The sequence below is a fragment of the Cariama cristata genome, unplaced genomic scaffold (assembly GCF_000690535.1).
Source record: "Cariama cristata isolate BGI_N322 unplaced genomic scaffold, ASM69053v1 scaffold40402, whole genome shotgun sequence".
Classification (NCBI taxonomy): domain Eukaryota; kingdom Metazoa; phylum Chordata; class Aves; order Cariamiformes; family Cariamidae; genus Cariama; species Cariama cristata.
The window spans coordinates 267-12,252 of NW_009606232.1; the positions used below are offsets into that span (position 1 = coordinate 267).

Sequence of the window (11,986 nt, forward strand, 5' to 3'; positions counted from 1 at the left end):
GCCAGAAACTCAAAGATGAAAAGATGAGACAACAACTAAGAGAGAACAAGTAATGCTTCAAAAATCTCACTGCTTTATTTAACTAGCTGTTATTGTAAATCAATCCCAGCTCTGAAAACTATTTATAGAAGTTTTCAGTCAGTTGCGTACCTCCTCCTCATTTTCAGTTTTTCTGGATCACGTTTTGGACTGAACCTTAGATGTACCAAGATTGTAGCATGAGGCGTTTTCAAGCAACGGAGAGGGAGTTTTCGTACGCTAAAATCAGATACATAACTGCTTTTTTTAGAATAGGCTTTAGCTTTTTGAATTTGTGCAGCAGAGAAGATGGTGACTGGAAAAAACATAGGGAAAAGTAGATTTTGAGAAGTGGGTGGGAGAAGGCTGTGATCAGAGGGTTTACTGCAGATATCGGTGAACAGGATCAGAAAAGAGTGTTGGAGGTGAAGGCGAGACAGACGAGGGGAAGGGAGGTGTGAGATTGAACCACCCGCAGTGATCTAAGTGGAGTGGAGACAACACAGACTTTGTGAAAGTTGTCTCAAAAGCGGGAATGAATCTAACCTGGAAGGAAAAGCTGTTTTAAGATCAAAATAGGATAAAAAACTAATTTTAAGCAAACTTTGTCTGTGAGAGGAAAAACACTGATCCACAAAATTTTCATTTTTAATATATGCTTATATATACACACGTACACTTACATCTATCTATAAGCATGTATGTTTATATAAGTGTACATGTATTTAGATAGCTAGATGTAAAGTATGCAAAACTGTTGATAGCATATGTACAAATATAGACAACTCCTGTTTTAAAACAGGTTTTGTTTTCTTTTTCTGCTCTTCTACTAGAGCAATATTTTTCATCTAAAATTGGGGGTTTCCCTAAAAAATTTTTTTTTTCAGTTGTGTTTAAATAGTGATGGAAATTTCAGTCTTTTCCTATAGGTACTTACTTCCTTGTAATAAGCTAATTTCTTTTTTTTTTTCCCCCAGCCTTGAACTTCGAGAGTTAGAAAAAAAGCTAAAATACGCTTATATGAATAAAGAGCGAGCTGCACAGATCGCTGAAAAAGAAGCTATACAGTATGAGAAAATGGTAATTAGCTTCACAGCGTATCCCAGCACCTGAGTGCCGTATCTCTTTGTATGGATTGTGCTGAAAATGTTTCTATTGAAGCTGACCTTTTTATCTAAAACATTGTTAGGTTTAGGAATTCAGTGTTTCTTGAAAATATGTTTTGTGTTATGAAGGACTAAGTAGGTGGTAATAACCAGCTATAAGAAAAAGGTTTACTTTGCCATTAATCAAAGTAGTAGTGAATTAAGCTATATGAATGGACATATTTTTATTTTACTAGTTCTGTAATATTTGTCCAAGTTAAAATTATGATACGCTTTGTACAGTAAGTGCTTTTTGTGGTGAATCCTTACCTCAGAAGCAGATTGTTGAAAATGTTGTTGCTATTATTAAATGCGTATCTGAATAACTTAAGAAAGAATTGTGAACTTTTATTTATGTATAGAATAATACTGGTTATCAGGCAGATGAGTCTGATTATGTTAATGTTTTATACAAAATTCAGTTTACACCAATTGCTGTAAAGACAACACGTTTATTGAGGATGTTGTACATAGTTAAACCACATTCCCGTCACTATGCTGGTGCAAGCTAGTTTCGGTCATGCTGAATGCTCTACTTTGTCTTCGTTCAGTACGTAGCTTCCTTTCAGTATTGTGAGTTCTCCTCAAGCTGTTGAGGGTTCTCTTCAAGGGTTCTATTACTGAATTAAGCTATTAAGCACGTGAAAGCACTGTATTTATAGATTGAGGTGGAAAGCATTCCTTTTTTGTAATGCAGTATAATTCCTTTTTAGACTGTGTATTTTTTCGTTATGAGGTGTGTTAGTGGGAGTAAAAAGGAATCTTGTGTTGCCTTTTTTTTTTTTCCCCTATAGAAACATGAGAGTGAAATAGCCCAAAAGATGAAGGAAGAGTACGAAAGGGTAATACAAGAAGAAAGTTCTGCAGAACTGAGGCGAAACAACAAGAAAATAATGTATCAGCAAGAACTGGAGAAACAGCTTGAGGAACAGGAGAGGAAGAAGCAGCATGCTTATGAAGAGTTTCTGAGAGAGAAACACATGATTGATGAAATTGTAAGAAAGATCTATGACGAAGACCAAATGTTAGTCGTTTTGAATTTTTATTATTTACTAATTTAAAACAAAACTCATATAATTCTGTACAGAAGACTAATTTGTATACTTTTATTTCATAGACTATTTTAGTTTTCCTTGGTCACATCTTACTAGCAAGAGACTGACTTGTGTGGATTTTGCTGTTTAAGCACCAGAATATTCTTGTCATTCCAGTCAATCTCGTGTCCTTGTTCCCCAAATACAAAATCCAGCTTATTTCAAGGAGTGCTTCCGTTGGGCCCATCATGCTAGAGATGACAGCATATCACAGATTTCTGCCTCACCTCATGACCCTATCCCTACCTCTTCAAGAGACGTGTTGTATGCCTGTCTTATGGACAGGGATAGGGAAGGAGGTTTCTGAGGGCAGGGTGATAGCAGAGGTGGGGAACAGTTTAGTATAAATAAGTAAAAAGTTTAGGAGATTCTGGTGCCATTAGGCTTTTGGGCTTCCTTTTCCTCTCTGTTTTGATGGAGCGTGTATAAAATGCAGTAGTAATGAGTACCTATGTGTACAGCCTGTCCACCTGAAGAAAAGTATTAGATGTGAGATTCCCTTTTTGGGGCAATTCATTAATAAGTATTCTCAATTTAGGTATCTAGTCTCTTGGTGAATGGGTAAGGAGAGTTGTTTAAATCTTAGTCTCTGGAATATATTGTTAATGATGAGCATATAGTCTGTTTAATGTTACTCTGCAGTATGTTAAATAACTGTTTAAACTTTTTTTTCCATCTTCTACAGGGAGAAACAACTGAAGTTAGATAAAATGAGAGCCACTCAGACATATATTGAAGAATTTAAAAGAGAACAAGCGATCTGGAGGAGGAGGGAACAGGAAGAGATTGAAGAAGAAAACAGGAAAATTACGGAGTTTGCCAGGATTCAGCGACAAAGAGAAGAAGATTGGATGGCTAAAGTTCGGGACGCTAAGGAGAAAAAACAAAGACTTCAAAGCATGGTATCAAAAACTGAAATTGTAGAAAAAATTATTGTACATTCTTGTCTTTCATTCAGAAATCTTTCCTTCTTGTAATAGATTGTGCAGAATCTGGAAAGAGAACAACAGAAGCGTGAAGAACTGGAACAAACCCGCCAAGAGCTGTATCTGGAGGAACAAGCGGAGATGGAAAGGAATAAGGAGATGGTAAGCGCTGGCAGGTAGATGAAGTAGTACCCATGTATTGGGAGGGGAATATTTCACTTTCCCTGGACTTCTCCTGCAGATACATACATGGATATTTTGGTACTTGCCAGATACATACAACATAAAAACCCCCTAGTATGTTACGCATAACTGTGCATAAACTGTCAAGGGAAAATGCAAGTGGAGAGGGGTATTGCAACTTTGCCACAATTCCTGCAGAACATTCAGACTAGCGGAGCTGGTCCGGATGAAACTTTTATAAAGCAAAAATAGTAGCGTATATGCAGGAAAACATATAATTTATGGAGCACTTGTAGCTATGGGTAGACTAATCTAATTTAAACAGACCAGATATGAAAATTAAAAAAGAAAAGGAAACCGTTTTGAATCGCTGATCTAGAAAATAAGTACTGAAGTGAATGCAGGGGGTAGTGTTTTACATAGTCTTCCTCTGTCCCTTTCCGTCTTCCGATGTCTTTGTGATGGAGCAGCGCTCCTTCAGTCTTTGGACATTGTCACTGGAGTTGTGATGCTTAAAGAACATTAGTGAGAGCATATCCCACACGCAATTCCTTCTGCATCCGAGGATGCTCTTCAGAGGCCATGTAACTCCCATTGCCCCAACTTTCCCTCTAACAATGCTGGCAGGGTTCTTCATGGACTGCTCTGGGTTGGCTTGGACTTTTTTTCATGCTTTGGATTTGCTACGCCTGTGGTGTTATTTGTGACTTTGGGATGTTTTTGAGGGACTCCTTGAGCCCATTTTGGTCTGTGCACAGTCCCAAAGCAAAAAGCTTAGTTCTGACATGGCTTTAGGTATATTAAATGAATTTGAGTTGTTTTCAATTCTGTTCTGGCACAGAGTGTCTATTTCCAACACTACTTCCTAGATCTTCTCAGTGAGAGAAGTAGTTTGTGTATTAACTTAGTTTTTGGAGGGAAAATTCTGTCCTTTGAGTTCCCTTTGCCATTCCTAATGTATTATGTTTTCATTGCAACCAGGAAGATGGCTGAAGGTTTTGAATACCCTTATGGTCCTCTTTATACATTTATCTCATGAAGGAGGACGCCAGTAACTTTCAAGTTCAGGTTTAAACTAAGTAGGTTAATTAACTGCTGGCTTTTTGCGTGTCCGTTTGCTGTTTCCTTTGGGCCCGCCCACACTCTGCCTTACCTTGCTGTGGGTGACAAATAAAACGTAACTCAGGCTGAGATGCGTACCACTGTTATTTTTAGAGAGTTGTTCAGGACGACTGTCTTGTTGATTCACTTTATGCTAGTGGAAAGAAATAATCTCCTTTTGTTTTGGACTTAATTTTCAGAATCTTGAGACGTTTGCTAAACTGGTTAATACTGGAAAGCCCTGTCAGATATGGGGTGTTTGCTCCAGTTATTTATGCTAGAAGGTTACAGCTACAAGTAAATTTATTCCAAGATAAATCGAGTATATTGGCTGATTATGAGAAAAATTTTCCAAAGTATGTTCAGTAATACAGCATTTTATTACATTTTCCTTTATAGGCAGAAATTGAAAAGAGAATAAGGCAACGCCTAGACTTAAGGCAAATGTACGAAGAGCAATTTGCTTTAAAGAAGGTCGTGCGACAAGCTATGCAAGAAGAGGAAGAAGCCTTCAGACAACAGATGTTGGCCAAGTTTGCAGAGGATGATCGCGTTGAACAGATGAATGCTCAGAAACGAAGAATGAAACAGCTTGAACATAGAAGGGCTGTGGAAAAACTTATTGAAGACCGTCGCAAACAGTTTATTGCAGATAAAGTAAGAGTTTTTATGTTCACCCCTGGTTTGAGCCAAAGCGTTTCAATATGACAATACTTCTGCTATCCTAAGTGACGAGGCTATCGTTAGTAGGGAAAGGTGACAGGGAAACCGCAGAGAAATGTGCAAAGGGGAAGCAGGCCATTGTTTTGGCTTCCTGACAAGAAAAAAAGTCTTTTTAGAGCTAACTTTTATTTTGTAGCTCAGGAGGTTAGACTCAGCAATATCCGTAGACCCCTGTATACCCGACGTGCTCTGCAAACGTCTCTTCAGGAGCCATGGGATCAGCGACACAACTGTTGTCCAGTTTGGCGTCCTTGATCAGCAGCACTGACAATCATGTGTGAGAAGGGGAGGTCCCAGCCTTGATTTTAGATTAAGTCTCTCCAATTATCATCTGAGGAAGAAAAGGCATAAACTGAAAACAAGTTATGGAATCCTATACTGCAGGTTTTGCACCTGTTTATAGGGTATAAATTACATGTGTAATGTGAATGGCAATTTCTAGTTGTCAGCATGAGAATATATGCCTGTATCTCCTTTTCCCAGATTAGAACAGTAGGGCAGGAACAGACTAACTTGTCTGAGAGCCAACCAGGAACCAGAACGCTTAACTGCCTTTAAAAGGGCTTCTAGTATGAGACCAAACACTTAGATAGCAGAGTAGCCCCATGTCTTGCCATTCAGTCTTCTCTTTTGTCTGAGATTTTTTTCTAGTTAACAAACATGTATTGTTTAAACAGTGCTTTGTGGGGTTTTGCATATGCTTTTCCGTCCTTTTCAAATTAATTTCTTGTGACCAGGAGTTAATAAGTGGAATTTCAAAATTTACTCCACTAAAAAAATTTTCTCTTTCTACTATGGTGAATATTGGTGGAAACAAATGTTCACAGAGCCGAAACTGAAGTTATGAAAACTCGCTTGTTTAATGTAGGAGCGTGAATTTGCGGAAAGACAGTTAGAAGAGAGAAGACAAGAAAACATCCGTGCAATTGTTGAAGAAGAGAGACAGAAACTCTTGAAAGAGCATGCCTCTAAATTACTGGGTTATCTTCCTCGAGTAAGTGAATTGTATTTTAAATGCTTTAAATACTTGTCCTACACAAGAGTTTTCTCCTGGATAGTTTAAGGTGAAGTTGCAGAACTGTGTAAATTCCTGGAGTCAGCGGGTGTCCTTATTGTGTCAGCTCTCCTGGGCTCACCTTTTCCTTTTTTCTTTTGAGTTGGGAAGCAATTTACAAAAATACTCTTTCTGTATGATCGGCTTTGGGCTCTACTGCAATCTTGATGCCTTGCACAGAGCTTGCTGAAAGCTTCCCCAGCGCTTTGCACATCCAGTTTTTGGAATATGGAATGTAAGTTCTAAAGCAGGGCTTTTCGAGCTAGAAAGGGGTCCGCCGTATCTTAAACCCTGTTTCCACCAAATTTCTCAGTTGGGGTTTTGGGAACAATTTCTTAAGAGTGTTGGCTGTCTTCTAAGTCTTCTGTTGCCATGGAAACAAGGCCTCATCTCTTGCATTGCAATAAACTGCAGTGCTTGCTTACAGAAGCATTTCAAAGCTAACTCTGTTCATCCTCGTGTTTTTAAAAGTTAAAAAAATGAAGCAATTATTGTAATAGCAATAAACTACAACATTGTATTATACTTCGTAATTGGAAGGATCACCTGATGGTACACAAATGAGCAGAGAGCTGCTTTAGGGATGTAAAAATGCATTTACAGTAGAGAGGGAGTTATCCAGTTATTTATTCTTTCCTGCAGTACTGGAAAACAGTGTAAATATAGCAGAGTATGATTTTTACTCAAATATTAATATACTGATTTGGTGCATGAATTTGTAAAATTGGCAGTTACTTTCTAATGTAGATTTAATTAAAGGATAACTCAATTTGGCAATCTTTTGATGTAGTTTTCTGGTGTGAATCTACTGTTGTAGGAAGTCTTGGCTATTTCAGTGTCCAAGGTTCACACCTGTTCCATGGCAGTGGTGTTCTACTTTGTTCTTTTCTCTGCTTCAACACTGTGTCTGAATTGTGTGGTCATACATCGTGTTACTTCACCCATAATGGTTAAATAGAAAAATGCCACCTAACTCTAAAGTCTCTAATATATAAATGCAATTTGTAATCATTTCTGCCCCGCCCCGAAATGCTGCAAGGTGTATTCTGTGGGTCACACACATTTTTAGCACTAAAATTAATTTAGAATTAGTTTTCTGTGTTCCCCTGCTTCCCTTCCCCAAAACATAGTTTACAATTAAGTTGTTCTGTATCAGTTGATTTCCAAAACAATTTTTTTTGTATCCTAATTTCAACACAACTAAAGGTGGAGATAGAGCCCCGCCCCAGCCAGTGCCTCTTTTCAGTGCAGTTGCTTGGTTTTTTTACTAGACCTGCAGCTGTGCTGTGCTGGCCATAATCACTTATTAGAAAGAGGATGCAGATAAATGTTGTCTTTGGTATAGTGCTCATGTTGGAATCTTTACAGGGTTCTCATCATCATTTGTGTGAAGAACAAAAGAGGTTCTAGGTTAGCACCAAGTACACCAATTTGAAACTCATCTATTGAAGTTCTGTGATGGTTTTCAGGGCTGTTTGTTCTAAAGGTGACACGGGTAGGATGGATGCAAGCTGTTACATTCACTTCCATAGAACGTTTCAGAGATCCGCAAGAATCTCTCTGCTTTGTTGTACCTTCCAACCTGTGTTTGTTTCCCCTTATTGCAGGGAGTATTTAGAGACGAAGATGACATTAACATGCTTGGAGAGGAATTTAGATTGGCTTATCAGAAGAGAAGAGGTAATCCATTTTCAGAAGAAAGCTGAAATTTCCCCCATCTCATCTCCTGCTTTGCCACTAGGTGTCATCTGATTTCTAATGAAAATTTCCATTTGCTATTAACAGTGAGGAACTCCTTTTTAGTATCATAAAAAGTCTCCATTTTAAGACTGGGGTTCTAAACTGATGAGCAGTTAGTTTTATTTAAGTGTATGTTGTACTTGCATTTTTCATCAATAAACTGTTATGGCGTTCTCAATTATTCTCAATTAGTGATGCAGCAATGTTACAAATGCTTTCTCCAGCAACTCTGCAGAAACCTAAGCTAGTATAAATTCCCATCTGTATTTCAGTATGGACTGTAAGGCTCTCTTAGTGCACTATTTCTGGTTGTAATTTAAAGATTTATCTGCCCTGGCTTTACACTATGAAAATACTAACTGAAACGTAGTTCGCCTCGTCTCAAAGGGGTAGGCCTGCGTTACTTGTTTCACTGTTAGGCCATGTTACTTCGCTGGTAGGATCTAAGCAGAGACATTTTTCCATTTTGAGGTCAGAATCACCATTTATACCTTTATTTCAGTGCATAAACTTACTATGTATGTGCCATGTTCCTGTTCCATTACTCTGAGGGGGGAGGAATCCCTTGAAATAGCTGAGGTATGACAGAGGTTCATGCAAGCAGCACAGGCTTTTATTGGTCCTGTTCATAAACGTACACACGATATGCTCAGGTCATCTACACTCAAACTTTTATCTAATTCTTGATTATAATGGTGACATAATGAAATCTTTAAAGATGTAATGCTTGTAGAGCACCTGTGAATATGGAGCTTTTGCTCCTGACTGTATCCCCAGGCAGCAGCTGCTGGCCAGGGCAAGATTTAATATTTTGACTTTGACTAGAGTAGCAATCTTACACAATACAACCGTATCGGATTATGGAGTCTGTCTGGATAGTGAGGGGCAAGTCTCAGGTATGTTTTTGCCAGCCAGGGAGTAACAGCTAAACTAAGTTACGATCATTCCTGTAAAAGAGCTGTTGGTGCTTAAATTAGATGTCAGACTAGCCAACTCTGAGGGGAGATCTGTTACAGAGAACAGACAAGGCCAATTTTCCAACCACGTGTTTTAAAAAGGACGTGACATTTTCTTCTCAACTGGATCACCGGTTAATTTATTTCTGTTGCAGCAAGGAATTTTCTGAGACTAAACCCCGACTTCTTTGGACTGAGTATTACCTTAGATAAGGTACAGTTTTAAATGCTAAAACAGAGCAAAGTGATAACAAAGTTCACTTGTTGGAATATTCCTTGCACGGTCTGTGCTTCGCTGCTCATTACAGAATGGACTGTTTGGCCTGAAACTTCAGTATAAAATTTGTATTTCATATGATTTACAACACAAGCTTATTAGGCTTATAAAAGTTAAACAATTTAAACATAAACAAAATCAATTCACTGGGATATAGAGTTATTGACGATTAACAAGCATTCATATACAGTGCTAAAATAGTGTACCATCTGACTTGTATTTCAAACAGAAGTGGTTTTTTTTATGGAATCAATAATTTCCCCACTCAAGAGCTTTCATGAATTCCTCTTCAGTAAAAGAAAGCATCTTAGCAGCTTCGATGTGCATCTTGAAAAAGAAAAAAGAAATTAAGAGCAGAAGGTCGAATAGGGTGAATGACCAAACAACATCCTGTATCACTGGGACAGTTGGAAGGGGCTTCAAATCTACCGTTCTGTTGGTTTTGGTGGATGTGCAGCTGTTTAAGCTGAAGCTGCTATTTGTATTTTTCTGCAAAAATTTATAGTGTAGGGATAATATGACATTGCAACTTCAGCTCTAGTAAAACAAGACCAATGGCTTTTCTTAGTCCCTTATATTGTTTTAAAAATACCTCAGTTTTAATGAGGCATGGAAATTACTGAAATTCTGACAACTCTGTGACCTTTAAAGAACACATATAAGAAAACTGGTATACGTTCTTTCAAGCTGATCAATATACAGCTTAACTTTAAAGCTATTACAGATCAAATACATCATTAAGATTCAGTGTTCTAGTGCCTCCAGTATGCCTGACTTAAATAAGAATTTTAATAAACTAATATAACACCATTAAAAAACAACAATCAGCATAAAACAAGGAGTAACTGTACTACACCTTAACAAGAAATACCTGGAGCTGACCACTGGTAGCTGTGTTGCCATGTATCGCACCATCCACCTATGGTCCATTAGGGCACATATATATGCACATGCCCCCCCCCGCCCCCCCCGTGTACCTATATGTGTATGTTTATAAATCATACACTAGTCTGACATTGTATTTCCATTACACAGGATATAGCATGTTACTTTAAATGGAACACTGAAAGGAACAAACAGAACTTTTTAACTTCTAACAAGGCTATTTTCTGTTCAAATAATGCAATTGCCTGGAAAAAATGTCATCAAGATCATCAGTGTTTGATGAGAAAACAAGTACTAAGCGGTCAGTGTATTTGTACAGAACTACCAATCAAAAAGCTCCCTGGGTTCCAGCCGATGTCACGGCAGAGGCCACAGCTGTCCCACATATCCTCATCACAACACCAGAGTATAATCTCTTTACCCATCATCATTCAAAGCGGAAAGGAAAGTGTCCCAGTTAAATAGGGTTTTTCACAGCGAATTTTAATAGAATAGTCATATTTTGAAGAACAGGAAACAATGTCTACACGGAGTCTGTTGTGGGTTTTTTTGTATATAGACATATTTCTGTCAGGTCAAAATGACAACAAAGCGTATTGCAGTTCCCAGAGGCAGTATAACACTCTCCAGCTCTGTAAAGCTCAGGCTAACTTCCCTTAATCCCTTTTAAAACTAAGACTTTCTATGAAATTCTGTCTCTTAAGACAAGCAGAGAATGGTCTGGAGAGACCAACTAGAACACCAGCAACAACTTGCTGCCAGCTTCAACTCATCCTACTACTGATATTTAATACCCTTTAGGGATGTATTTTTTTTTCCTCTATCATTCTTCACATGGTAGCATATCCTCACCTTCAGGCTAGCTGGATCTGCTATGTGAATCTGAATGTGCCAGGCAAACGCTAACAAATAGCCCAAAAATAGGTTTTCCTCGTTTGTTCAACAAAAGGCTTGTGTGAAGCAGACTTGAAGTTCTTCAGGTGATTACATATAGCGAGCAGATTTGCACCTTAGCTGCCCTGTCCTTGTGCCTTCTGCCTGAAGTTATAGAAGGCAGAGTTAGTGCCATTCCTTTTCAGGTTCTTCCAATCATAGCCTGTTCTAAGAGGACAACTAATGGCATCCTTCTTCTGTGAGTAAATAAACTTTTTTGTAAGAAAGGGTAAGTGGCTGCTTCTGCTATCTGCAGTTCTGATTCAGTATTCATAATCTTTTAAAAATATATTTAATGGAAGTTTGTGAAGTTTATCTGAGTCTATGGTTTTGGTTCACAGTCAAACAGAAATACTGCTCTTTGTCACCTCTTTCAGTGAATTCATGCTCTGAGGACAATGAGTTACATCATGTATAGAGTATATTTTGAGTGAATGCTGTGTTGTTTTCATTCTCAAAATAAACTTGAAGAGCTAGAAGGGCCAGCCAAGGGCTAAGCTAGCACCATTTCTGTTAGATTAATCTTACTGCCAGAAAAGTTCTTTTCCACTGGAAATGCATGAGCAGCTCCAGTTCCTCTTACTCCAGTTACTTATCCTCCTTTGTCCTGCATGGAAGAGGTATTCCAGATGCAAGGGTGTATTTCCATATTGCAATTCCCAATTCTTAGGATAAGTATGTGTATTTTGTTACATGAAGTTGCCACTTTGTACAGAACTATTCTTCCTCTGGGGGGGCTCAACAGCTTCAAGAGTGTTTACAAAACATCTTGTGATCACTGCAGCGCTCAAAGGGTAAACAAAATGTTCTGTTTTCTTATCTCAAAGGCTGGCGCTTCTAAGGTGCTTCTGCTCAAGTCTCTGTACATTGCTTGCTTTAGGTCTCCTACAGCTTTGGTTTGAGAGCGCAAAAAAAAAAGGGCATTAAATCCATCCCAAAATGAATCACTTC

General features: G+C 38.3%; 2 protein-coding genes across 2 annotated transcripts in view; one reads left to right on the forward strand and one right to left on the reverse strand.

Annotated features, from left to right (window-relative positions):
- MNS1 (meiosis-specific nuclear structural 1) overlaps positions 1 to 8,147 on the forward strand; it is a gene marked incomplete at its 5' end in the record, with an annotated part of 8,252 nt that extends 105 nt beyond the window's left edge. Inside the window, 8 exons of the mRNA XM_009696272.1 lie at positions 1 to 49; positions 996 to 1,098; positions 1,958 to 2,187; positions 2,943 to 3,159; positions 3,238 to 3,345; positions 4,867 to 5,124; positions 6,059 to 6,184; positions 7,852 to 8,147. Coding sequence (XP_009694574.1) covers positions 1 to 49; positions 996 to 1,098; positions 1,958 to 2,187; positions 2,943 to 3,159; positions 3,238 to 3,345; positions 4,867 to 5,124; positions 6,059 to 6,184; positions 7,852 to 7,950 — 1,190 coding nt within the window. The remainder of the gene's footprint in view (positions 50 to 995; positions 1,099 to 1,957; positions 2,188 to 2,942; positions 3,160 to 3,237; positions 3,346 to 4,866; positions 5,125 to 6,058; positions 6,185 to 7,851) is intronic.
- A 1,319-nt stretch (positions 8,148 to 9,466) lies between these two features.
- TEX9 (testis expressed 9) overlaps positions 9,467 to 11,986 on the reverse strand; it is a gene marked incomplete at its 5' end in the record, with an annotated part of 23,297 nt that continues 20,777 nt past the window's right edge. Inside the window, 1 exon segment of the mRNA XM_009696273.1 lies at positions 9,467 to 9,544. Coding sequence (XP_009694575.1) covers positions 9,467 to 9,544 — 78 coding nt within the window.